The sequence below is a fragment of the Hypanus sabinus genome, chromosome 9, assembly GCF_030144855.1.
Source record: "Hypanus sabinus isolate sHypSab1 chromosome 9, sHypSab1.hap1, whole genome shotgun sequence".
Lineage (NCBI taxonomy): Eukaryota > Metazoa > Chordata > Chondrichthyes > Myliobatiformes > Dasyatidae > Hypanus > Hypanus sabinus.
The window spans coordinates 132,863,567-132,891,108 of record NC_082714.1 but is presented as its reverse complement, the minus strand read 5'-3'; the positions used below and the strand labels follow the sequence as shown (position 1 = coordinate 132,891,108).

Sequence of the window (27,542 nt, the reverse complement as noted above, 5' to 3'; positions counted from 1 at the left end):
CTGCCCGCTCGACTCGCCGGGTCGCTGTCGCCACGTCGCTAAGTGATGTCTTGCGTAGACGGTGTTCACCGGCCACAGGTACTGTCTTTTGAGGGCGTCCAGTGCTCCTTGGTAGGTCGGTAGGTCCCTGATAAGGGAGAATACTTCCGGACTTATTCTAGATAGTAATATTTTGTCCATTGTGGCAGGCCCAGTCACTGGAATCTGTTCCAAGTATGATTGGAAGCATGCAAGCCAGAGTTCAAAGGCACGGGCTGCTTCGGAGTCTTGAAGATCAAGGTCTAATTTTTCCGGACGTAAAATGCTTTCCATGTTTTAAACTTACAGCCAATAAAATTGATGCACCATCAATAACTCTCCGTGACATGAGGCGAGATATAGGCTTTTATTGGCTGGAAGAAAGAACAAGCAGCAATTGACCACCACACTATATCCTGGAGACTGAGGACGGGCTCAGTCTCCAATCGCCTTTATCCCAAAGTCCGTGGGAGGAGGTATATGTAGTTCACTACATGTTCATGTCGGCAGGAAGGAGGCTACCTAGGCAGGAGATAAGGTATTGCTCCATCGACCTGCATGTGGCCTCATCTTGACGGTAGAGGAGGCCATGGACAGACATGTCGGAGTGGGAGTGGTCTGTGGAATTGAAGTGTGTGGCCACAGGGAGATCCCGCCACTGCTGGAGGACTGAGCGCCGGTGTTCAGCGAAACGGTCTCCCAGTCTGCGGCGGGTCTCCCCAATGTATAAATGGCCACATCGGGAGCACCGGATACAGTATATCACCCCAGTTGACTCGCAGGTGAAATGGTGCCTCACCTGAAAGGACTGTCAGGGGCCTGGGATGGTGGTGAGGGAAGAAGTGTGGGGGCAGGTGTAGCACTTCTTCCGTTTGCAGGGATGAGTGCCCGAAGGGAGGGAGGTGTTGGAAATAGACCAGGTAAATTTGAGGGCGGGGTGAAAGTTGGAGGTGAACGTATAATCCTCCATAACTTCCGCCACCTCCTATGTGATCCCACCACCAGCCACATCTTCTCCTCCCCCCCACTCTCGGCTTTCCACAGGGATCACACCCTGCGTGACTCCCTTGTCCATTCATCTCCCCCATCCCTCCCCACTGACCTCCCCCTCTCCGCCATCCCATGTTACTTCACTCCTGATGAAGGGTTTCGGCCCGAAATGTCGTCACTACCTCCTCCCATAGATGCTGTCTGGCTTGCTGAGTTCTGCCAGCATTTTGTGTTTTTAAACATTTCCATAAGATGTATTTCAGGCATTGTACATATACATCATATAATCATATATATCACAAATCTCCACATAGTACTTATCTGAGGTATACACTCATAGAAAGAGTGGAAAGAAAAAACAAGCAAAAGGAAAAAACTATGGGCAAGTCGGGAGTGATCTTTTTTTTAATAACATATTCATTGATTTGTGAGAATAAAATCAGGCCTGTGAGGCATTATGTAGTTAAACCATTTTTCCCAGTATGAATCAAATTGTTCCAGCTTATGATTAATGGATGCTGTTATCTTCTCCACTTTGTAAATGTCCATTGTAATTTCCATCCATGCATTTAAAGTTGGGCTCTCCTGGGATAACCATTTCCTAGTAAGAGTCTTTTTACCAGCCACCAACAGTATATTCATTAAATATTTATCTCTTTTCAACCATTCTTGGGGTATCTACCCAAAATATATGGTCTTACTTTGTAAGGGTATTTCACATTTGAAGATGTTTTGTAGGGCATTGTGTATCCCCCTCCAATAGTCTTTGATAACAGGGCAGTCTCAAAAAATATGATAATGATTTGCATTTTGATTTCTACAATTTCTCCAGCAAACGTGGAGGTTACTATCATAATGGGATTTCTGAGAGGGTGTAATAAAATATCTTATCAAGTTTTTCCATCCGAACTCCCTCCATTTCTGTGAACTGGTACACTTCCATTGATACCTCCATATTATTGCCCATTCTTCCTCAGATATAATTTCTTCCTTCCTTCCTTCTCCCATTTTGTTTTAATATATGAAGTCGAATGTGTTTTAAGATTTGACAAACCCTTATACATGCTTGAAATGATTCTACTACCGTTATCTGAATTATATGCTTTTCTAAATAGTTCTATCAAGTATGTACTTGCCCTGGTTACATTTTTAAGGGTCCTATTAACATATTGTCGCATCTGTAAATACCGATAAATATCTTGTGTTTCTCTTTAAGCATTTCAAAACTGAACAGTGTTCCTTCTTTCATTCTGTTGCAAAAAACTGTTATTTCTTTAGCTGTCCAGTCCTTAAATCTAGCATCCAATTTATTTGGTATAAAATCCGAGTCATAAGCACACCATTTAAGAATTGCAATATCTCCTTCTAGATTATATTCTTTTATAGTAGTTTTCCATATTTTAAGAGTCAATTTCACCCATGGGTTATCAATAGTAATTATGTATCTTTGCAGGTTGTTATCAGCCAAAATTGCTTGTGTGGGGATGGGGAGTACCTGCTTCTCAATGTTTTTCCATTGAGCATCATATGATGGGTTCCACCAACATATCACAGCTCTCAACTGTGTTGCAAAATAATAATCTTTAAGAGAAGGTAGGCCACATCCCCCTTTTTCCTTTGCTAATTGCAAAGTTTTGAGACGAACTCTGGGCCTTTTACCTTGCCAAATATATCTTGATAACATCTTGTTCCATTCATTGAATTGATTTTGATTAAACTCTATTGGTAGTGTCTGAAAGAGATATAACAGTCTGGGCAGTATATTCATTTTAATAGACTCAATCCTTGAACTGAGACTAAAATAAGGAATCAGGTTCCATCTTGCCATATCTTCCTTAATTTTTTTATATAAAGGCTGATAATTACATTCTGATAATTTTGCCTAATCTTTTGGCATAATGATGCCCAAATATTTGAAAGACTGTGTGTGCCATGCCCAGGGATATCTACTTTCAATTTCTCTTGGTGGGCTATAGTAATATGAAAGTAATTGGGTTTTATCTATGTTGATCTTGTATCCTGATAATTGACCATATTGTTCAAAGGATTGCATCAATTTAGGTAAAGAGTATGTTGGTTGCCCTAGATAGATCAAAATGTCATCCGCGTAACAAGCCAATTTATGCTCTGTCCCTTTAATAGTAATTCCCCTGATATCTTCATTTTGTCTGATGTATTGAGCTAATGGTTCCAGACATAACGTGAAGAGTAGTGGTGACCATGCACAGCCCTGTCTTGTGCCCCTTTCTAGGGTAAGACTATTTGATAAATATCCATTGATTTTAATCCTTGCAGTAGGGTTGTCATATAGTGTCTGTATAGTTTTAATAATTGTGTCTTGGAAACCAAATCTATGTAAAACTCTGTAAAGAAAATTACAATTAACCATATCAAATGCTTTTTCAGCATCCACGCTTATCACTATTGCTTCAATTTTATTTTTTTTGTATATGATCCATAATGTGAAGTGTCCTTCGTATATTGTCTTGAGTTTGGCGTTGTCGTATAAAACCTGTCTGATCATTATGTATCAGTATGGGTAGAAACTTCTCTAATCGTTTGGCTATGATGGAGGTAAATAATCTATAATCTACATTAAGAATAGATATTGGTCTAAATGACTCGCATTCCATTTTATCCTTGCCTTCTTTCGGTATAGCTGAGATTATCGCTTCCTTCCAACTGGGTGGCATTTGTGCTTTTTTTAGATCCCAGTTCAGTGTGAGGAGTAAAACAGGAATTAACTCATTTTTAAATTCTTTGTACCACTCTGCCATATACCCATCTGATCCTGGTGACTTGCTTAATTTAAGCCTACTAATTGCAGCTTTTAATTCAACTTCAGTTATGTCAGCAGTCATCCTTCTAATTTGTTCTTCACTTAAAGTGGTTAACTACAGAATTCAGGAAGGTGTCAATTTGGGTTAGCTTCCCCCTGGAACTTTGGAATGTAGAGTTTTGTAAAACACTTCAAAAGCTTCTTGAATTTCACTTAGCTTATTTTTTATCATTTTTGTTCTTGGATCCCTAATTCAATGAATTGTATTTTCTGCTATCTTTTTTTTTTCAGTTTCCACGCCAGTATTTTCATAGACTTAGATCTACTTTCATAATGTCTCTGTTTCAGAAACATTAAATTTTTCTTAATTTCTTGCATAGCCAAACTATAATTTCATTCTTAATTTTTTAAATTTCCTCTAATGTATCCTTTGCCAAATTCAATTTGTGTTTTTTCTCTCGTTCCTTCAGCCTATTTTGTAATTCCTCTGTTTTATTCCTTATTTTTTTCTTATATGAAAATATCACAAGAATTTTCCCTCTTAAGACAGCCTTCAGAGTATCCCATAAAATGGGAGGTGAAACCTCTCCATTATCATTGAATTCTAAGTAGAGACCAATTTCTTTTTAAATTTGTTCCTTAAAGTATGGATCATTGAGTAGACTTGAATTTAGCTTCCAAATAGTATTCTTTGGTTGTAGGTCAAAATCAACAGATAAATATATAGGTGCCTGGTCACTTACATCTATTGTCCCAATTCCACAGGTGTTTATTTTGTCTTTGTCTTTTCCAAATGTTATGTAATAGTCTATTCCTGGTCTCCCTGGTCTCGTGACTACAGCCCTCCCACACCTGAAACCACCATGATGGGCTTCACAGCTGAACAGGTGCGGAGACAACTGAAACTTCTCTCCCCAAGCAAGGCTGCAGGTTACCGGATGGTGTCAACCCCAGGGTGCTCAAAGCCTGTGCTCCCCAACTATGTGGAGTACTTCACCAAGTCTTCAACCTGAGCCCGAGTCTCCAGAGGGTTCCTGTGCTGTGAAAGACATCCTGCCTCGTTCCTGTACCGAAGACGCCGTGCCCCAGTGGCTCCAATGCCTACAGACTGGTGGCATTGACTTCTCACATCATGAAGATCTTGCAGAGACTTGTTCTAGACCAGCTCCGGCCTATGGTTAGGCCACACTTAGACCCACTCCAGTTTGTCTATCAGCCCTGACTAGGAGTTGAGGATGCCATCGTCTACCTGCTGAACCGCGTATACGCCCACCTGGACAAGCCAGCAAGCACTGTTGAGGGACATATTTTTTGACTTCTCCAGTGCGTTCAACACCATCCGCCCTACTCTGCTGGGTGAGAAGCTGACAGTGATGCAGGTGGATGTTTCCTTGGTGTCATGGATTATTGATTACCTGCCTGGAAGACCACAGTACATGCGCTTGCAACACTGTGTGTCAGACAGAGTGGTCAGCAGCACTGGGGCTCCACAGGGGACACTCCCATCTCCCTTTCTCTTCACCATCTACACCTCGGACTTCAACTACAACAGAGTCTTGCCGTCTTCAGAAGTTTTCTGATGACTCTGCCATAGTTGGATGCATCAGCAAGGGAGATGAGGCTGAGTACAGGGCTACGGTGGGAAACTTTGTCACTTGGTGTGAGCAGAATCACCTGCAGCTTAATGTGGAAAAGACTAAGGAGATGGGGGTGGATCTGAGGAGGGCTAAGGTACCAGTGACCCCTGTTTCCATCCAAGGGGTCAGTGTGGACATGGTGGAGGATTACAAATACCTGGGGATAAGAATTGACAATAAACTGGACTGGTCAAAGAACACTGAGGCTGTCTACAAGAAGGGTCAGAGCCATCTCTATTTCCTGAGGAGACTGAGGTCCTTTAACATCTGCCAGATGATGCTGAGGATGTTCTACGAGTCAGTGGTGGCCAGTGCTATCATGTTTGCTGTTGTATGCTGGGGCAGCAGGCTGAGGGTAGCAGACACCAACAGAATCAACAAACTCATTCATAAGCCCAGTGATGTTGTGGGGGTGGAACTGGACTCTCTGACGGTGGTGTCTGAAAAGAGGATGCTGTCCAAGTTGCATGCCATCTTGGACAATGACTCCCATCCAATCCATAATGTACTGGTTAGGCACAGGAGTACATTCAGCCAGAGACTCATTCCACCGAGATGTAACACTGGGCATCATAGGAAGTCATTCCTACCTGTGGCCATCAAACTTTACAACTCCTCCCTCAGAGTGTCAGACACCCTGAGCCTATAGGCTGGTCCTGGACTTATTTCCACTTGGCATGATTAACTTATTATTATTTAATTATGGTTTTATATTGCTATATTTCTTCACTATTCTTGGTGCGACTGTAATGAAACCCAATTTCCCTCGGGATCAATAAAGTATGTCTGTCTGACTGTCTGTATTCTTGTATATACAGAATGGGGAGCAGAATAATGAGTGTAATTCCTTCTGTCAGGGAAGAGGTCCCTCCATATATCATTTAAACCAACATCCTCGAAAAGTGTGTTAACTTTCTTATGCAAGGATTTTGTTTCATAGGTTTTTCTATTGGAAGAGTCTAAGTTTGGTTGTAATTGTAAATTTAAGTCTTCCCCACATATCAGGAGACTTTCTGTTTCCACTACCATAATATCAGTAATTTTCTGAAAGAAACTAATATCACTTCCTGGTGGTGTGTATATATTCAATAGAGTAACTGAATTTCCATCTATGTTTCCCCTTACCGGTATATATGTGCCCTCCTTATCTCCCTTTTCGAATACTTTTTCAAAATTTAGCTTACTTGAGATAAGAATAGCAATTCTTCTCCTATGTCCTGATTTATATGAAGAGAAAAACAAATTAGTGATACCCATTCTCTTTAGTTTTCTATGCTCATTATCACTTAAGTGAGTTTCCTGTAAATATACTACATGGGCTTGTTCTTTTTTCATTTTGGATAAAATTCAATGATGTTTGATTGGATTTAATAGCCCATTGACATTAAAAGAAATGAAATTTACTTTGTCCTTAGCCATCTGTATTTATCTGTCAATGTATCATTGAAATTAGCAGAATAAAACTTAATCAATCTACTCCCTGAACAAATAAGAGCCAAGAAACTCAAATAATAACAAAAAAGGCAACGAACGTGTGATGCCAATGCTGAGGTCTCTGGTAGATGACCCTGCGTTGAACTAGAGGAGATGTCTAGCTGTGGGGGATAACCCCTCCTACTAGTGAGTTGAAGGCCCCCATTGCAGTATCCATAAAAGTCAGTGAACAAATCCATTGCACAGAAAAGATTTCCCTGTGTACTCCTCCTATATATATATACATACACACACACACACACACACACACACACACACGTATATATATACATACATACATACTCACATATATATATTCTCATTTTGGTGGGGAAAATGGAATAAGTGAGCGAATAAAGAAGAATAACTGAGTAATATAAAATTCACATTATAATAAGTATTTCTCGAGATAGGTATATCACCGTCTACTTTTGCTTCTGTTTTGCTTCTCAACATTTTTAAAGTTAGCCAAACCTTATGGCTCTTCTGGAGGGAGTGAGGACTGTCTTTGGGAAACTCCCAGCCTCTTCCTGATATACTTCTCTCGGCCTCCTCCCGTCTCCTGCCTTCTTAATTCTCGCATGATTTCCCAAGCAGAGTGGGATAATTCCTCTGCCAGGCTTTCCCTCAGTTCGATCATGCTGACTGGCAACCCTCTGGCTTTCATGTCTGTAGTCGCCTCTTCCACTGTCTGGTACAGTTGGATCACATCTTGATAAAACACTTGAAGTTTAACAGGGTACAGAGTTTGAAACCTAATCCTTTCTTGCTTTAGTATTCGCTTTACTTCAGAGTATTCTATACGTTTCTGCAGGACCACGGGGGGGGGGGGGGGGTAATCTTGATAAAAATACATTAATTTATCATCTAAAAACACCCTATTCTTACCCCAGGCCCTATGTAGAATCTCCACAATGGTACTGTATCAAAGGAATTTAATTACTATTGAGCATGGTTTATCTTCTCTGCCTTGTGTAGGCTGCAGGACGATCGCGTGATGCGCCCTCTCAATTTCCAGCTCCATAGTCAAGGGAAGCTCCAGTGCATCCCACAGCAACTTTCCTACAAACTCCATCATAGACAAACCCTCCGTTCCTTCGGGAACATTGTATATCCTGATATTTTTTCGTCATGATCTTCCCTCCAGTTCAAGCAGTTTACCTTCTTGTTGATTTATTATTTTTATCGTCTTTCTTAGCATCTGTTCCATGTTTTGCACGCGATCTTCCACCTTCTCAATTCGAGTCTCTGCCACTGCTTGACATTGATTGACATTGGCGAGCTCAGACTTAATATCATGTAGCTGCTGTTTTATATCTTTTTGGAACTCCCGTATCTCTTTCAAAATTTTGATCATATTTGCTGCTTTGCCTGAACGAGGCCCATCATCAGCCTCGCTAGCACGCGGTCGGGTAGGAGAGCTGCTCGCTGCATGCCTCTCATCCACAGGCTCCGCAATGATGCTTTTTTATTTCCATTTTTTCCCATTCTTGCCCCTCTTATCAGTTCAAAACTTTCGAAAAATCCTGCATTTGATGGGTTAACGGGGCAAAATATGCATTTTTCCGGAGGAGCTATTCACTTAAGCTGCCATTCTCGACAATGACATCATTGGATCCTTGATGGGACTTCTAACAATCTTTTCTCTGCTTTCTAGGCTAGAAGTGCAGTCCATCTGAGTATAGATTCTTCAAATGGTACAAAAATATTGGATTACTTGGGGCCACTCTTTTTGCTTAATTTCCAAGAGATCCATTTACCACTTGACTGTACCCCTACCTTTCTCCCGCCCTGATAGTCCTCACTGAACTCCAACACTCATACCAATACCTCTACTGATCACAGCTCCCCTTCCTCAAGGACTCCACCCAACATTCCAGGAAACAGGTTTTCTGAAATGACTGGATTTAATCGAGATAGATGCACCATCTCTCTAACCCAGACATGAAATGACTGCATTTCCTTTGTAATGCAAAGCCTTTCACTGTTTAAGGACTGCCTGAACCCCAAGAACTCCAATATTTTGCAGCAGCAGACCTGTGAACAAGGCGTTTGTTGGGCCAGAGCACAGTCTTCTTCATGCATCCTTCAGTTCCTTAGCAAAACCTTCCCACTTCCTGCTGCTAGCGTAACTAAAAGTATTTTGAAGCTTTTATCATTAAATTAGATATTGCTGCTTATTTTTTTGTCCTTGTTCCCCACCCACCTCACACCAGATCTCAAACTTACTCTCTGAATTGCTCCAGATACAGTATGTTCCAAATTTTGTGATTCGTGATTGGGGAAGTCAGGTGGCAGATTGGTGACTGGGGAATGGGGTCAAAGGGTAGGGTATAGAAGATGGGTGATGAATGGTTAGGCCAAATGAATGTGAAATTACAAGATTCTCTTTCCAAATCCTCTTGGAACGGTCCCCTTAAAAGTGCTTCTGACCTGGGAGGTGCTAGTACACAATTGACAGAACATCGTTCTCTCATGTACTTTATGCCCATCTCTGACAAGACAACTGTACCTACTTTTTAGTTTAAATTTTATTTAAAGCCATCACATCTATTGTGGCATAGGCCACGGACAACAGCTTGTCAGAGTCCTCTGTCCTGGGCCAGTCTTTCAAGTTGTCTACAGGTGTGGCCCATTTTATGCTTCCTCGGTGAAGATCCTTCTTCTCCCAGAGATGAGGTCTTTGGAGCTTCTGTTGGTGTTCCTGTAGCTCTGGGTTTTTAATGGGATAGGGTTGCTAGCCCCAAGCCCAAACCTCCGCCGTTTGTAGCTGGGCTTGGGACTGTCCATGATGGAATTTTTTATTTTAATAGTATTGTTTTTATTCAACTTGTCTGAGACTTGAAGCCTATTCTGTGCAGGGTTTCTATTATTCTCTGTAGGAGGCAAGAAGCACAGTAAACAAAGTTAATTTATCTGGAAATGGTTTATCTGAAAAGCAAAGGAATCAGAACATGACATGAATTACAGTAACTTACTTTGTCAGAAAATTATAGTGAATGGAAGGTTGTTCAGATTCATAAAATCAATCTCAGTCACTTAGACGCATGATTGATAGCAGGATTATCTGCTTATCCCCACTCTTTTTGTGTATAGCTACGTCACTATATACAGCCAAGTAATGACATTTCGTTCATCAAATAATGGAACTCTACTTAAAATGGTGCATAATGAAAGCCAACTAACAATTTGCTAGTATCTATTCTGAAAGCAATCTCAGCAAATCCAGCTATAAATGATGATAAAGCTATATTTTGTGGAGATGAGAAACAGAATGTTATTATCCATCATTGGAAAATTGTCAGCGTTAATTTCCTAATGTCCATCTGTTGGATGGAATAACCTGGGTCTGTTTTCATTATGCTTATTTGACCAGTAGCTAGAAATTTCTCACTCTCCTGTGAACAGTCTTGGATACAGGGTGATATTTGACTTCAGTTAAGTATATTTTATTGATGAACTTCTGCCCAATGACTTCTTTTATAAAATATGTGCACAACTGGCCAGATTATCCTGAATGCGAGCCAGCTATGAAGGACTACCTAGCTACTGTGCACAAAATAATGCAGAACATGTAGAGGTCTGATGACAGTGCATGTGACCCCTTTGACCCACCACTGAGTCTAGATGTATTCTGTTACTTTTTGACCTAAGGTACTGTATACACTTCATATTTGGCACTTTAATTTTCTGCCAGCCATTATTGGTCCTTCCATTGTGACCCCATTCATTTGTATCAGGTCATTGACCTTAATTAAGAAGATATAGAACATAGAACATAGAAAATTTATAGCACATTACAGGCCCTTCAGCCCACAATGTTGTGCCGACCATGTAAACTACTCTAGAAACTGCCTAGAATTTCCTAGTGCATAACCATCTATTTTTCTAAGCTCCATGTACCTATCTAAGAGGCTGCTAAAAGACCCTGTTCTATTCACTTCCACCACTGCTGCTGGCAGTGCATTCCAGGCACCCATCACTCTGTGAGGAAAAAATTACCCCTGAGATCTCCTCAGTACCTGTTTCCAAACACCTTAAAGTTATGCCCCTCATGCTAGCCATTTCAGTCCTGGGAAAAAGACTCTGGCTATCCATATGATCAATGCCCCTCATCATCTTATACACCTCTATCCAGTCACCCCTCATCCTCCATTGCTCCATGGAGAGATAGTCAAGTCCACTCAACCTATTCTCATAAGGTATGCCCACCAATCCAGGAAAAATCCTTGTAAATTTCCTCTGCACTATCTCTATAGTAGCCACGTCCTTCCTTCCTGTAGTTTGATGACCAGAACTGAACACATTACTCCAAATGGGGTCTAACCAAAGACTTGTATAGCTGTAACATTACCTCAAGGCTTTTGATCCCATGGTTGATGAATGCCAACACACCATACACCCTCTTAATAACAGTGTCAACCTGTGCAGCAGCTTTGAGTGTCCTATAGACACAGACCCCAAGATCTCTTGGATTCACCACACTGCCAAGAGTTTTACCATTAATATTATATCCTGTCTTCAAATTTGCTTGAATTTGCTTGGCTATTTTTTTCCAATATTTTCTCTTTCATTGGATTTTTATGCAAAATTGATTAGCAGGATTTTAAAATGTTTTAAAATTAATACATTTTTAAAAATATTACTATATTTAAAATATTAAAAATTATTTAAATACATATAAAATATTTTCAAATACTTATGAATGTTAGAGGCATTTTGTGTCATAATGCTCTTGCAGCCCAAAACTTCCTCATAAGTAAAGAATGAGGCGTAAAACTTATTGCTTGTAATCATTTTAATAAGCATTTTGCAAGTGCAAAGAATAGAAAGGAAGAAGTATGGCTAGAGACAATGGAGAGGAGGGAAGACTAAAGGTAGTGTGGTCTTCTTGTACCAGACTGGAGGTAACTGAAATTCAATTGATCACAGTTAACCAGTAAGATAGACAGATTCAAGTTATATGACACCTGCATTTGAAACCAAGAAGTTTCCAGAAAAATACAGAGGCAACTGCAATCACTGAAAAAATTACCAAAAAATAGTTTTATGTATATGTGATTATATAGAAGTACAAAAGAACATAAGAATGTTAAACTACACAAAAAAATAGCAATTCTACAGCCCAATTCAGATCAGAATCAGATTCAGGTTTATTATCACTGGCATGTGACGTCAGATTTGTTAACCCAACAGCAGCAGCAGTACAATGCAATACTTAATCTAACAGAGAAAAAATAATAAATAAAATAAAACATAATAATATTAAATAAATAAATAAATGACATCTATTGAATAGATTAAAATAATGTGTAAGAACAGAAATACTGTATATTTTTTAAAAAACTGAGGTGTCCAGGGCTTCAATGTCCATTTGGGAATTGGATGGCAGATAGGAAGAAGCTGTTCCTGAATCACTGAGTGTGTGCCTTCAGGCTTCTGCACGTCCTACCTGATGGTAACAGTGAGAAAAGGGCATGCCCTGGATGTTGGGGGTCCTTAATAATGGACACTGCCTTTCTGAGACTCTGCTCCTTAAAGATGTCCTGGGTACTTCGTAGGCTAGTGCCCAAGATGGAGCTGACTAGATTTACAACCTTCTGCAGCTTCTTTAGGTCCTGTGCAGTAGCCTCTCTGTACCACACAGTGATGCAATGATGCAATTCAGCAGGTTTCTAAAAGTAATAAATAGGGCAGGCCGTTGACAGTTCAAGATGCCAGAACTGTCAGGGGCTACTGGAGTAGGGCTACACCATGCAAGGTATAAAAGCCTGATTGACGCTTGGACCTGCTCCGATTGTGGCATCTGAGGCCCTGATTTCACTGGGTGTTTCATGACTGCAGTAGATTAATAAAGCTAAGAGGCCAGCAGGTGCACATGTGTAATGCTTAGTTATGCTGTAGCTCAAGGTTTGTACAATTCAGCAGCACCTTCATGTGACTGTTTCATTATCAGCAATTATTAAAGAGAGTGAAAATGAAGAGATGTGGATTAATGAAAGTGTGGAAGAAGAATGGTGAAAATGAAGTTGAAATGATTGAAACATAAAGCAAAAGGAGAAAAAATGTTGAAACAGCTGAGTGGAGAGATACCAAGAATAAGGAATGAACAACACAAAGATTTAGGGAATGAATAAAGAGCAGAGTGATAGAAAAGTGTATTATTTTCCAAATAAAATGCTTTGGAAAATAACTATTCCTAAATCTAATTTTTTCAGATATTTACAAATTAGAATTTTTTTATATAAAGTTTTACCATCCTTTCCCAATTCAACTTTGACAGATTTTTCAGACGTGATTTTTACCCTGAATCCGTGTCAGAAAGGATTAGTGGCTCTTATTTATAATAGGATTATGAAGATACAACCAGAAATATCAGGTAGAATTAAACAAGAGTGGGAAAAAGAATTTCAATATAATATATCAACAGAAAAATGGGAAAAAATTTTACAGATGGTTAATTCTTCTTCTATATGTGCTAAACATGCTTTAATACAATTTAAGGTCATACATAGAGCTCATATGTCTAAAGATAAGCTTGCTTGATTTTATTCTCATATTAATCCTCAATGTGACAGATGTCATTCAGATGTGGCCTCACTGACCCACATGTTTTGGTCATGTCCCACCTTACATAACTATTGGAAGGACATATTTGCTACCATTTCCTCAATTTGGAATATTGATTTACAACCTCATTTTATTACTGCAATTTTTGGTATACCAAATGAGGATGGTAGTCGACTTTCCCCTTCAATCAGATGAATGATTGCCTTTGTAACATTAATGGCCAGAAGGTCTATATTGCAAAAATGGAAAGAAGTAAACCCTCCTACCACATTTCAGTGGTTTTCTCAAACTATCTCTTGTCTGAGTTTAGAAAAAATTAGAAGTACTATTTTCGATTCATCAATTAAATTTGAAGAAACTTGGGGACCGTTCATTCGACACTTTCATATGAATTAATCTGGTCTCTTCCAGACCTTTTCTCTTTTTATTCTTGTTCTGGTATGGAGTTCCGGAGTTTTTGACACTATCATACTCATATAAACTGGTATTATTGCCCATGTTAGTTTAGGTTTTTTTTTAATATACATTTTTTCATGCATTTTTACATTTTTTTTCTTTTGATGACTATTTTTATTCTTTTTCATGTTCAATCAAAATAGGTTTGATTGTTTATTGTAAGTTTTTTTGGCTGATATTTAATAAGATATTGTTATCCTATTATAAATTTAACTTAAAATCTAGTGCACTTATAACCTATTTATATTTATGTTATGTTTTTCTCTATATATGAAATTCAATAAAAAGATTGAAAAAGAAAGGAAAATAACTATTAAGTATCTCTTGATCTATTAGTATCTTTTTCCATTTACAATGAATATTTAACATGAAGATCTGACAGGGTAGTTTGTAAGGACATTAGGAAAATAGATATTGAACCAGAAAAGAAGAGACTCTGAAGGAAACCAAATAATTGGCTGTGGTAAACTATGTATACCTGTCTGGACGCACCTCTCTGCTGACTGCTCCTGTGGCTCCTCCCACAGACCCCTGTATAAAGGCGATTGGAGGCACTGCTCCTCGCTCAGTCTCCGAGATGCCGTGCTCTGTTTTGCTGCTAATAAAAGCCTATTGTTCACCTCCCATCTCCGAGAGTTATTGATGGTGTATCAATTTTATTAGCAGCAATTTTAAAACATGGAAAGCATTTTATGACCAGGCCGATTGGATCTCGACCCTCAATCCCAGGAAGCCGGCAACGCTTTCGAACTCTGGCTAGCATGCTTCGAATCGTACCTGGAGGAGATTCATGTGACCGACCCTGCCACAAAGCGCAAGGTTCTCCTCTCCAGGGTCAGTCCAAGGGTCTACTCCATGATCAGAGACCAAACGGACTACCAGGGTGCGATGGATGCCCTCAAAAGACAATACTGGCAGCCGGTGAACACCGTCTACTCAAGACATCACTTAGCGACATGGTGGCGGTGGGCCGGAGAGTCGAGCGCTGAGTTTGTCCAGACTCTCATGCAGGCCTTTGACTGCAGGGGATTGATGGCAGAACAGCATGCGGAGCTGCTAGTAAGAGACGCCTTCGTTACGGGGATCAGGTCAGTGTACGTGCGCCAGCGGCTGCTGGAACACGCCGATCTTACCTTATATTCGGCAATCGAGCTGGCCGACACGCTGGAGGCCACTCTGCACGAGGCTGACGCTGTCCTGGTTTGCGATCTCCCGCTGACCCCGTGGACGCTGCAGACCCTGCAACCCGCCAGCGAATCGATCTCGGCTGCTGCCAGTCACGAGTCCGTGAAGTCCCCGCAACCCGCCGGCAAATCGACCTCGGCTGCTGCCAGTCGCGAGTCCACGCAGTGTTACTTCTGCGGTCTCGAAAAGCACCCCCAAAAATGCTGCCCGGCCCGAGAAGCGACCTGTGGAAAGAAGGGCCATTTTGCCAAGGCCTGTAAGTCCAAACCGCAAGCGGGGTTGAGCAACGCCAAGTGTGAGGCACTGAGGTTGCCATCTCGGTCACCGCCATCTTGCCTGCCCGCCGCGTGCGAGGCACGGGGGCAGCTATCTTTGTCGGTGCCAACTCGCCCCGCCTCCGACCCATGGGTGCTTACCAGGCACCAAGACGGCGATTCAACTCTGGCCTCCATGACCCTCGACCAAAGCTCGCAAGGTCAATGATGGACATCCTGGTGGAGGGGCACAGGACTAGCTGCCTGTTTGACACGGGCAGCACTGAGAGATTTATTAACCTGGACACGGTGCAACGCTGTGGACTCGTGACATGGCCGGTAAGCCAGAGGGTCACCATGGCTTCTGGATCGCATTCCACTGACATCCAGGAGGGTTGTGTGCAGGGCATTGAATATCGGGACTTTGTGTTACTGGTCATGCCTCAACTGTGTGCCCCTGTGCTATTGGGGCTCGACTTCCAGAGCCACCTGAAAAGTGTGACAATGGAGTGTGACGGACCCCTCCCACCAATCGCTGTCAGAAATTCTCAATTTTGTGGGGTTTCGTCATATACCCCGCTACTGACCACACACACACACACACACACACACACACACACACACACACACACACACACACACACACACACACACACACACACACACACACACACACACACACACACCGACTGCACATCCCACCCAACACCATGCCAACAGCCACGCTGCTGACACCACTTGCAGCCTCTCCACCCTCAAGATCCCTCCCCCACTGCTGTTTGCCAACCTGACCCCCGACTGTAAACCTGTGGCAACTAAAAGCAGGAGGTACAGCGCGGGGGACAGGGCCTTCTTTAAGTCAGAGGTGCAGCGGCTGCTCAGGGAGGGGATCATTGAGCCAAGCACAAGTCCTTGGAGGGCCCAAGTGGTCATTGTTTGGACTGGGCAGAAAAATAGGATGGTCGTGGACTATAACCAGACCATCAATAGGTTCACGCAGCTTGATGCGTACCCCCTACCCGGCATCGCGGATATAGTCAATCAGATAGCTCAGTACAAGGTGTACTTGACCACAGACCTGAAATCCACTTACCATCAGCTCCCCATCCGCCTGGAGGACCATCCCTACACCGCCTTCGAGGTGGGCGGCAGGCTCTGTCACTTCCTGCGCGTCCCCTTCCGTGTCACAAATTGTGTCTCTGTCTTCCAGAGGGAAATGGACTGGATGGTGGATCAGTGCCAACTGAAGGCCATGTTTCCATATCTGGATAACATCACCATCTCGATCACGACTGGCAGGATCACGACACCAACCTCCAACGATTTTTCCAAGCGGCCAAAGCTCTTAACCTTATCTATAACAGGGACGTGTGTGTTCGGAACCACCTGACTCGCTATCCTTGGGTATGTTGTGGAGAACAGGGTCATTGGCCCTGACCCCGACCTATTAGAACTCCCTCTTCCCACCACCCTCAGAGCCCTCAAAAGGTGCCTGGGCTTCTTTTTCTATTACGCCCAATGGGTCCCTCACTACGCAGAGAAGGCCCATCCCCGGTCAAGTCCACCACATTTCCCCTCTCAGCCGAGGCCCGCGCGGCCTTCAGCCACATTAAAGGGGACATTGCCAAAGCAATGATGCATGCGGTGGATGAGACCATTCCCTTCCAAGTAGAGAGTGACGCTTCCAACTTCGCGCTGGTTGCTACCCTCAATCAGGCAGGAAGGCTGGTAGCATTCTTCTCTCGTACCCTTCAAGGCCCTGAAATTCAGCACTCCGCGGTGGAGAAAGAAGCCCAGACTACAGTGGAAGCTATTAGGCACTGGAGGCACTATCTCGCTGGCAAAAGGTTCACCTTGCTGACCGACCAGCACTCAGTTGCGTTCATGTTTAGCAACCAACAGCGGGGCAAAATCAAAAATGATAAAATTTTGCGGTGGAGAATAGAACTCTCCACCTACAGCAATGACATCCTGTACAGACCTGGAAGGCACAATGAGTCCCCTGATGCCCTGTCCTGGAGAGCGTATGTCAGCATGCAGCTCGACTGGCTATACGCCCTCCATGCAGATCTTTTCCACCCGGGGGTCACCCGTCTTTACCATTTCGTGAAAGCCCGGAACCTGACTTACTCCCTTGAGGACATCAGGACGATGACCATGGACTGCCAAATCTGCGCTGAGTGCAAACCACACCTGCCGTCCTGAAAAGGCACAACTTATCAAGGCCACCTGCCCCTTTGAGCGACTGAGTGTCGACTTTAAGGGCCCCCTTCCCTCCACCGACCGCAATGTCTACTTTCTCAACATAATCGATGAGTACTCGCGGTTCCCCTTTGCCATCCCCTGCCCCGATACCAGTGCCACGTCCCTTGCGCCAGCTCTTCACTGTGTTCGGATATCCCTGCTATATCCACAGTGATAGAGGATCCTCATTTATGAGTGACGAGCTGCGCCAGTACCTGCTGGCTAGGGGTATTGCTACTAGTAGGATCATGAGTTATAACCCCAGGGGAATGGACAGGTGGAGAGGGAGAATGCCACAGTGTGGAAGGCAACACTCTTAGCCCTTAGGTCAAAGGGATTGCCGATCTCTCGCTGGCAGGAAGTCCTTCCCGAGGCACTCCGCTCTATCCACTCTCTGTTATGTACGTCCACCAATGCCACCCCTCACGAGCGCCTATTTTCTTTTCCCAAGAAGTCTGCCACTGGGACCACCCTACTGGCTTGGCTGACATCCCCAGGGCCAGTGCTGCTCCAGAAACATGAGAGGAGCAATAAATACTCCCCGATGGTCGAGAGGGTTCACCTACTTCGTGTGAACCCCCAGTATGCCTACGTGGTCTTACCTGATGGGCGGGAGGACACGGTCTCCGTTCGCGACCTGGTGCCCGCAGGAGCAGCAGACCTCTACCCCGAACACTCCACGGTGACTATGAACCCCATACCCACCAATGTATATACCCACAAGACACCACGCACACCAAGCCCTACACAGACTCCTCACGACACTCCCATACCGGGCGTCTCGCACGTGCATATACCAGGCATGCACACGCATGAGGGATTACTGATGCCTAATGGGCTGGCACCTCAAATCAGGCCGGAGCCAGTACAACCACCATCACCTGTGCAATCACCACCCGTGCTACGTAGATCGCAGCGACAGACTCAACCACCTGATAGACTTAACCTATAAATATACTTGTAAGAAACTTCGCCCCTTGGGGACTCTCTTTTAAAACAAAGGAGGGGTGAATGTGGTGAACTATGTATACCTGTCTGGACACGCCCCTCTGCTGACTGCTCCTGTGGCTCCTCCCACAGACCCCTGTATAAAGGCGATTGGAGGCACTGCTCCTTGCTCAGTCTCCGAGATGCCGTGCTCTATTTTGCTGCTAATAAAAGCCTATCGTTCACCTCCCGCCTCTGAGAGTTATTGATGGTGCATCATTGGCCAATCAAATAACTTTTACCAAGAATCCCATAAAGGAGAGACAAAGAGATTTGGAAGTAAGTTCTAGAGATTGTGATCTAGGGAACTGAAAATGCAACAGTGGGAAGGGCAGGAGTTTGCAAAGAGACAGGTCGGAGAAGCAGACAATATCAAATCTAAGGCTCAAGGCTACAAGTTAATAGAACAACTGCCTGGATGCATAAGAACCTCATAGAAAGAGGTCCTTGACTGATTTCAAGGTAGGAGGTCTTGGTAGGCATTACGTTAGATATGAACTGTTTTCAGTAGTTTGCTTTGTTATTTATATATAGATCCACTGAACCCTCCAAGAAACCTACACCTCACTGAGCTCCATCACAGTAGTGTCAAAGTAAATTGGGAGAGAGCTGCAAGGGAAGTGACTGGACATCAGATCACATATGTGTCAGCTAATGGGAATGATCCCAAGCAGGTGAGACTTATGCTGAACTTCTGCTTGTGCCAGGGACTAACACACATTAAAAATAGAAGTAACCAGTACCTAAGTTTCTTATTAATCACACAAATAAGTAATGTTTTGGCTTTAGTTTCAATCATACCCACTGAAAACAATGTAACGGCATAAGCATGTTTTGGTTTTCCTCAGCTCTACTCTAACCTTTTAGAACTCTACCTTTTCTCCTTGGAGCAATGGAGGATGAGAGGTGACCTGATAGAGGTGTATAAGGTAATGAGAGGTATTGATCATGTGGATAGTCAGAGGCTTTTTTTTCCCCAGGGCTGAAATGGCTAGCATGAGAGGGCACAGTTTTATGGTGCTTGGAAGTAGTTACAGAGGAGATGTCAGGGTTAAGATCTTTACGCAGAGAGTGGTGAGTGCATGGAATGGGCTGCCAGCAGTGGTGGTTGGGGCGGAAATGATAGGGTCTTTTAAGAGACTCCTGCATGGATACATGGAGCTTAGATAAATAGAGGACTATGAGTAAGCCTAGGCCGTTCTAAGGTAAGGAAATATTTGGCACAACTTTGTGGGCCGAAGGGCCTGTATTGTGCTGATAGGTTTTCTGTGTTTCTTTGTTTCTAACCTTTCAATCAATTGTATTTAGTGAATGCCCTTTCCAGTTAATAACTTTATTCTTGGGGGAGTAAGTCCTTTTACAAAAGCTCATAAGTAACTTCATAATTTTACACAAATGATTAAATATTCCCTCAGTATATCCTTCCTCACTGGGTAAAATGAGCCATTTTTTCTACCTGGAAAGTTTGTAATGTGTGATCACGTATACCTGTTATTAATTCCAGATGGAAGTTGGTGGGAACGTTACAAATGTACTCTTAAGAAATCTGACCTCACTGACAAAGTATGTGATTTCTGTACTTTCCATTTATGATACCCTGAGGTCTGTGCCCATTACCATCACTGCTGAAACAGGTGTGTATCTTCCTAACTAGAATGCATTACTGAGATTTTTTTGTAGTTGTTTTAAAAAGAACCAATTATATTTGAATAACGAAAATATTCTGAACGTTTTTATTCTTAGTTAGGGTTCCACCTCCTTCAGATCTGAGAGTCACTGAATTTTCAGACACCAGTTTAACAATTACATGGACGCATGCAGCCAGTGATGTTGCCCTCTACAAAATAAAATGGATTCCACTTAGTGGAGGAAAATTGTATGAGGTTTGTTCTATATATATTTAACCAACTAATTAGTTCTGTTTGTTTAACTAAAGTGGTAATATTTGAAAGGTCAATAAAGAGCATTCTGAAAACTCTCAGGAGGTCACCTATGGGAAATGTTTCAGGTGAAAGATCTTTTAAAAGAACTGTGTTGTCGTATGAGAGACTTGTATCTGCTGGAGTTTTGAGGAATAAGAGGGGACTTCACAGAGATATAAAATCCTGAAGGTTCATGGAAAGGATGTTTCCTTTTGTGAGAGAATCTAGAGTTAAGGTTAGGTTTCTGTGTCACATGTACATCAAAGCATGCAGTGAAATACATCAGGTGTATTCTAGCTCTGAAGTGTTTGGAGGTCATTGTGTAAAAATAAGGATCATTTATTTATGATGAAGATGAATTAACATTTCTTCACTAAGGGGATATTGAGTCTTCCTCAAACAGAGGTGATAATAATGTTCTTGAATTTTTAAAGGAGAATGAATTTGATATTTGATAAACAAGTAGATAAAAGGTAAGCAGGGAAGCAAGAAGGAGGAACTGATTAGTATAGCCATGATCTTATTAAACAGTGGAATGGTCTTATTGCTGTTTCTCCTTCCTGTGTTTGTATGAAATGCTTGATGAGGCCACTCATGGAATGTTGTATTCAATTTTGGTCCCTCATTTGAAAAGGATATACTAGAGTTTTACATTAATTGGCTGCATGGATGTACTTGTGTGGCACAGGCTTATTGTGCCAGAAGGGCCTATTAATGTTCTTTATCTTTAAATATATATAAAAAAATAAACAATCCAGACAAGATTTGGCAGGCCAATTTCTGGAATGAGAGAGTTTTCCTCTTATGAAAATGTAGGGGTGTATTCTTTGGCGTTTAGAAAAAAAAGATGGTGACATTGATATAAATAAAATCCTGTTGCAGCATGACAAGGTCGATGTTGAGATATAGGTTGCTGGAGGTATTTAAGGAGGTTGCAGATAAATTCTAACATGAACAGGAATTGATAGCAATGTAGAAATGACAGAGAGGAGGAGATAGGGAAGATCAGACATGATCATACTGAATGGCGAGGAGTCCAGTGACCTGCTCCCATTCCTATTATGTTGTGAGTTTATCCTGTACCACATTAAAATGTTGATAAAGGTCTGTAGCCTTGGAATTACTTCATGGGATACTAAAAGTGAGCAGCTAGCATACTTGTCTCAAGTTCTTTGTTTTTACACTGATTCACAGGATGTAGACATTGCTGTAGATCCCCAGTTAAGGATCATTGAATTTTGGTGGTTCAGGAGTTATTTATAGATCAGACTGGATTAGAACAACAAAGTTCCTTCTTTGAAGGATGTAGAAGATTAATTTCTATGATTTCTAATTCCCAAGTTACCATGGTGAGAATTGAGGTTGTGTTTCCAACTCAATAACCTGGTTCTCTGGATACTATTACAATAATTCAGCAATTATGTTACTACACTGTAAATGACTGATGAACAGCGAATGAACACTGTAAACAATGATACATTCTTTTCCAATTGATAATGTTCAGATCTGCACCTTCTGCAGACAGAAATTTATCATGGAGAGATAAAGCTTTCAAAGGGTACAAATTTTCTGTAAATGGTTAGAGTAACCTGTTTACTCCAAATGGGCAAATTATTTTTGTCTTAGTTCATTATTAAGTCAATTGTATTAATTACCAATTGCCATTGAAAGAGTGGGGTAGAAAATGCAGAGTGCCCCTCACAGATAGACAAATGTCCCTGACTCAGGTACTGAACTTTGTCTCATAAAAAATAGTCACCAATTAATTGTTTCAATTAAGTTTTCAACAACAATGCTTCATTTTGTAACATCCAGTAAAGAATTGGCCACTTTCTTGATACTTAACTGCCCTAATAATTTTTTGTTGTCTTTTTTTTTCAACGTTATACATTATTTGATCCAATCCCTGGTAAAATCTCAAATGCACTCTGTGGAAAGATCTTTTCAAGCTCCAACATTCAGGAATCCTATGGGGATTTGATTGGCCAATGCACATATAGACAGATGGATAGATTATTGATCCCAAAGGAAATTACAACGTCACTGTAGCATTACAAGTGCACAAACATACAAATATTAGAAGAGAAGTAAGAAAGAATTTAAAAAATGCCTCTAACAGTCTAACAGGAGGGGGTCATCACTTCCCTGGCTAAAGGTCAACTCATTATAGAGCCTAATGGCCAAGGGTAAGAATAACCTCATATAACACTCTTTGGAGTAGTGCAGCTGTCTTAGTCTGTTACTAAAACTACTTCTCTTTTCAGCCAAGGTGGCAAGCAGAGGACGAGAAACATTGTCCAGAATTGTCAGGATTTTCTGTAAGGTCCTTTGTTCTACCACAGCCTCTAGTTTGTCCAGTTTGACTCCCATAACAGAGCCAGCCTTTCTAGGCACCCGTGTTGATGCCATTACCCCAGCATACCGCCACATAGAAGGTTGTACTGGCGACAACGGACCGGTAGAACACGTGAAGGAGAGGCATGCATACTCCAAAGGACTTCAGTCTTCTCAGGAAGCTGAGGCGACTCTGGCCCCTCTTGTACACAGCCTCCATGTTAGTGCTCCACTCAGGTTTGTCATTCAGGTGCACCCCAGGTACCTGTAGGTCCTCACCACATCTGCGTCCTCACCACCAGTAGTAACGGAGCAATGCAAGCTGAGTCTTCCTAAAGTCCAGTACAAATGCAAAGTCCATCCGTAACAAAGAGATGTGGTTATCGATTTGGCGTCAGTAACATACACACAATACATTCATCATTATTCTGTGCCATTCTTAGTTTTCAAATTAATCAATATTAATTTCTATTTGCTCTCTTCTGGAAATCTCTATTAAGAGTAATATATATAAATCTAATTTTATTGAAAGGAGATGCATGAACTGTGAAATATAAATAGAAAACTGGGAATATATTGTGAAACTGTCAACATCTATGAATGAAATATAAGTTTGAGAGCTATATTTGAAATGTTAATATGTCTTCAATTTGCTAAGAAGCATGCTATAAATTTTTCTTATTTTCCAAACAGCTGGACATCAAAGGGAACGTTAACACAGCAGTCTTACAGGGGCTGGCCAAAAACACGGAGTATCAGGTATCACTGTCAGCATTATATAATGACACAGCAAAGAGCAACGCCATTGTTCTGCGCTACAATACATGTAAGTAATCTAAATCAAGGAGATTGAATTCAGTACCCTAAAACATATTAATATTTTTGGCTTAGCTGTCGTGTGATCTAGTGTCATTTTATTTGCGAAGTGATGATGGGAATCAATTGGGATGCCTTTGCTAGACGAATCCAGCCCCCAAGAGCCAAGAAATCACACTGGGATATTGCAACCTGCAGATATTGGGTTGCACTGGAAAAGTGGAGGAAGATTCTCCCAATCTTTGCTGGGAGATGTCTGGAAGCTCTGGACTATGCCACAGGTTTCAGATTGCATGTTTGTTGAGACATAGTGGTGGTGGGGGGTGGTGGTGGGAATGGAAAGGGAAAGGAAGAAGGCAGAAGCTGACGGGAAAGGAAGCAAGTAGTGAAACAGATGATTCGGGAGACAGAGGGAGGCTACATGCACATGTGTGCATCTACACCCAGTTTTGAACTTGAGTCTGTCCACATGCATGTGTGTGCTAAGTTCTTGTAGCAGAGAAAGATATCCAGTCTTGGACCAAGATCTCACTGTGTCAAGAGCATGCAGCAGTTACTTGGTTTTAAAATAACCCACAGACAGATATCCTCCATTCCTCAGAACTGGAGTAGAAGGAAAACATCCTCGACTCTAGGGAAGTGCCCAGAGAGAAGAATGGATTGAAATGGAGATGGTATCCACAATAAATCATTATCATTTGACTTCATTATAGAATAAATGTGCTTGCATTTGGATAATTTTAACAGTGTGTCATTAGTGTGAAACATTGTATTTAACAAAAAAAATTCTGTTAACAAATTAGCTACGTTTCTCAAATAAGGCATTGGTTCTGTAAAGTTTTAGGGGAACTGAACTCTTTACAGGCCACCTCCAGGTTATGAACAGGGTTTCACTCTTATTGATGCCCCCAAGTCAATTTGGTAAGTCTCAAAGTACACAAAGGTCATCTGATAGGGTAACCTTATCTGCACAGCATTGCATTGAATGGCATCAAACACACTTAAGACTGTTAATTGCTGGAGGATAAAGAAGGGGATCTAGTTCTAACCTTTGTAGAAAATGTATGTACTTCCAATTTTAGAATTTACTAACGATGGAAGCTCATTTGTACATGCGTAATAATCAAAAGGCAGGGATGGCCTGTACAATGATAAAACGAAAGAACAATCTGAAGAAGTTTTGGAAATGCTTAGGCAGTATCTACAGAGAGAGAGGCTTGTTGGTGATCTTTTATAAGAACTGAACATTATAGAGGGAAAACAAAACTACCTCTCCATTCTGTTTATGTTTTTCATCATTTTGTACACCCCACCTTGTTCTCTTGTCATCCTTCTCCATTCCAGCCCTGCTCTTCCGTTCTTAACCTTGCAGTGAAGAGTTTTCACTCCATGCAACATCCTTATTAATTTCCTTTGCGCCACAATCATATCTTTCATGTAATGTGGTGACCAGAACTATACACTATGCTAAAACCTTGGTTTAATTTCTGATAAATAGAATTATATTACAATCTCCCTTTCCTTGCATTCAATTACTTGGCTCATAATTGTAAGCATTCCACATGCCCTTTGAACCTTCACACCTATACTGCCACCTTTAAAAATCCATGATTTATATATTACATTTTCTCAACATCCTTCATCCTGGTCACTTCAACCTTCCCAAATGCATTTCCTCATGTTTCCCGGCTTTAAGTTAACCAGACCATTGGCATCACCTTGACGACAAAACCTTTCTTCCTCACCTCATGGTCAATTATCATGTAAATACTTTATCATGCATCTAAGTATAAACCAGTATACAGTACACCATAAAAGAGCAAGGAGCTGTATGTAGATCTACACGGGAAAGAACATTACAGTGTCATTAACACCTGTGACACAGTATGCATCATTTCCTGCAAATCAAACTGATTTTGAGTCCTACTTGCCACTGTCCGTATTTTTGACATCTGTCATGCATAACCTTGTCAAACATTTTGCTGAACTCATGTACTCTACATTAAACAATTACCTTTATCCTCCTTGTTAGCTCTTAAATTCAGTCATCTATTAGACAAGACCTTCCATAACAAATCCACACAAATTGACTTCCAGTAATCCAGGTCATTCTCAATAAATGCTTATACTGTCATTCAGATTTGATTCCATTGATTTGTTCATCATTGACATTAACCATTTTATAATTACTCAGTTTAATTGTTTCCTCATTCTCGTTTTTTAAACAATGGTGTAGCAATAGCTGTCCTCCAATATAGCTCCTGTAGATAGCAATGATTGATAAGTGCTGGTTAAATCACTTCCAATTTCCTGCCTTCTTTTAATATCCTGAGATACATTTCATGTAGACTTGACAAAGCATTCACTTTTAAAGTTGCTTAACTAGTTATACTTTCTCTTTTACAATGCATAGTCCAGCTGATGTTACACACACGTTTTTCCGATCTACAACATCAGCATCCTCCTTCTATTTTGTTGCAGTTAATCAGATTGTCCAGATGCACATAGCTTACCTTTATGATTCCTCACAGTCCAACTCTTTCCTTCAGTACCTGCAAGTATTATTTGATTACCTCTTTTAAGTTTCCACATTTCTCTTCTATTTTCTCCCCTATACTCTCTCTGGATATTCTTCTCGGTTTCCTGGTGAGCTAAGCTGTCTGCATCTAACACAACCATTTTCTTCTCACGGGCTTTGTCATCCAGAGGCAGAGAGATCTGGATCTGCTGAAGAGCTAACGAGGTTTGATAAAGGTAATTGTTTGATGTAGAGTGCAAGGAATTCAGCTTTTTACTCATTCGGAACATTATATAGTAAATCTTTGGAATCTTCTTAAATGTCTGCTATTACTCTGAGGCTGATTACCATCCAAGTAGCTGTTTCAGTAACCGCGGTAGTATACAAAAGCAGTAAAATTGACTGTAAACTGTGATCATCATCTATGAACCAATGACACAGCTCTTCTATGCATTTCCAGTGTATTGGTCATTAGTAGTAATATAAATCTGAATTTTCAGGGTTTGTATTTAGAACATGAGTTGTCACTATATGACGTCCACTGTCTGAGATTGCAATATAATATTAACTTACTGATTTAGGTAACAAAACATCAAAATGCAGCAACCTCACCTTTATTGTAGAAGTTTTAAAAATGTATTTACTTGTGCCATATGTTATTTTAGATTCCAGGTATCCTCCAACAAATCTTCTCATAGAGTCCAAGACTCCAACTAGCCTCCAAGTTAGCTGGGATCATTCAGGCGGAAATGTTCAACATTACAAAATCTCATATATAACAGTTACAGGTGGCCATGCTGATGAGATGGTAAATGACATTTGTACTAAACATCATCATATCAATTTTAAGTAGTAATAGTCAAAATATAATGCTCATACTGGTCTGTATAGGAGGTTAATTTTCTATGTAAAATTATTAGAATTAGATGTTCACAAATCTTGGCTGCCCCATGAATCATCTTCATCCATGCCATTTTTGGAAAATACTTCAAAAAATATCTTTTGAGAGCTGAAAACCATTCAGATGTATTTCTGCAAGTGTAATTGAACTTCAGTGAATATAAATGAATTGTCAATTTTTTCCTATTTCATGCAAAATAAAATGGCATGGCATTCGAGTGTACAAGGGGTGGATTACATCTGGCATACAGAACAATAGAAAACTATTTAAAAGTCAATGAAAACATTTATAGCAAATTAAAAAAGAAAAAAATCAAAGGTCAAAGGTTCAAAGGTCCAATTTTTCTTCGCAAACATCCACAAAAACGGAGAAGTGCCCCAAAGAATGAACAACAGTTAAACCTGAGAACTCCAAAGTCTCCCCCAGCTCCCCCCTCCCATGCAAAAGTGGCAGTAAGG

The 27,542-nt window shown here is 41.3% G+C and overlaps 1 protein-coding gene across 2 annotated transcripts in view; it reads left to right on the top strand.

Annotated features, from left to right (window-relative positions):
* Positions 1–27,542, top strand: part of LOC132399817 (collagen alpha-1(XIV) chain-like) — a 180,386-nt gene that overhangs the window by 54,063 nt on the left and 98,781 nt on the right. For both annotated transcript variants that reach the window (XM_059980600.1, XM_059980599.1), the window contains exons 15-19: positions 19,128–19,267; positions 20,098–20,227; positions 20,337–20,476; positions 23,543–23,675; positions 26,849–26,991. In XM_059980600.1, coding sequence (XP_059836583.1) covers positions 19,128–19,267; positions 20,098–20,227; positions 20,337–20,476; positions 23,543–23,675; positions 26,849–26,991 — 686 coding nt within the window. The remainder of the gene's footprint in view (positions 1–19,127; positions 19,268–20,097; positions 20,228–20,336; positions 20,477–23,542; positions 23,676–26,848; positions 26,992–27,542) is intronic.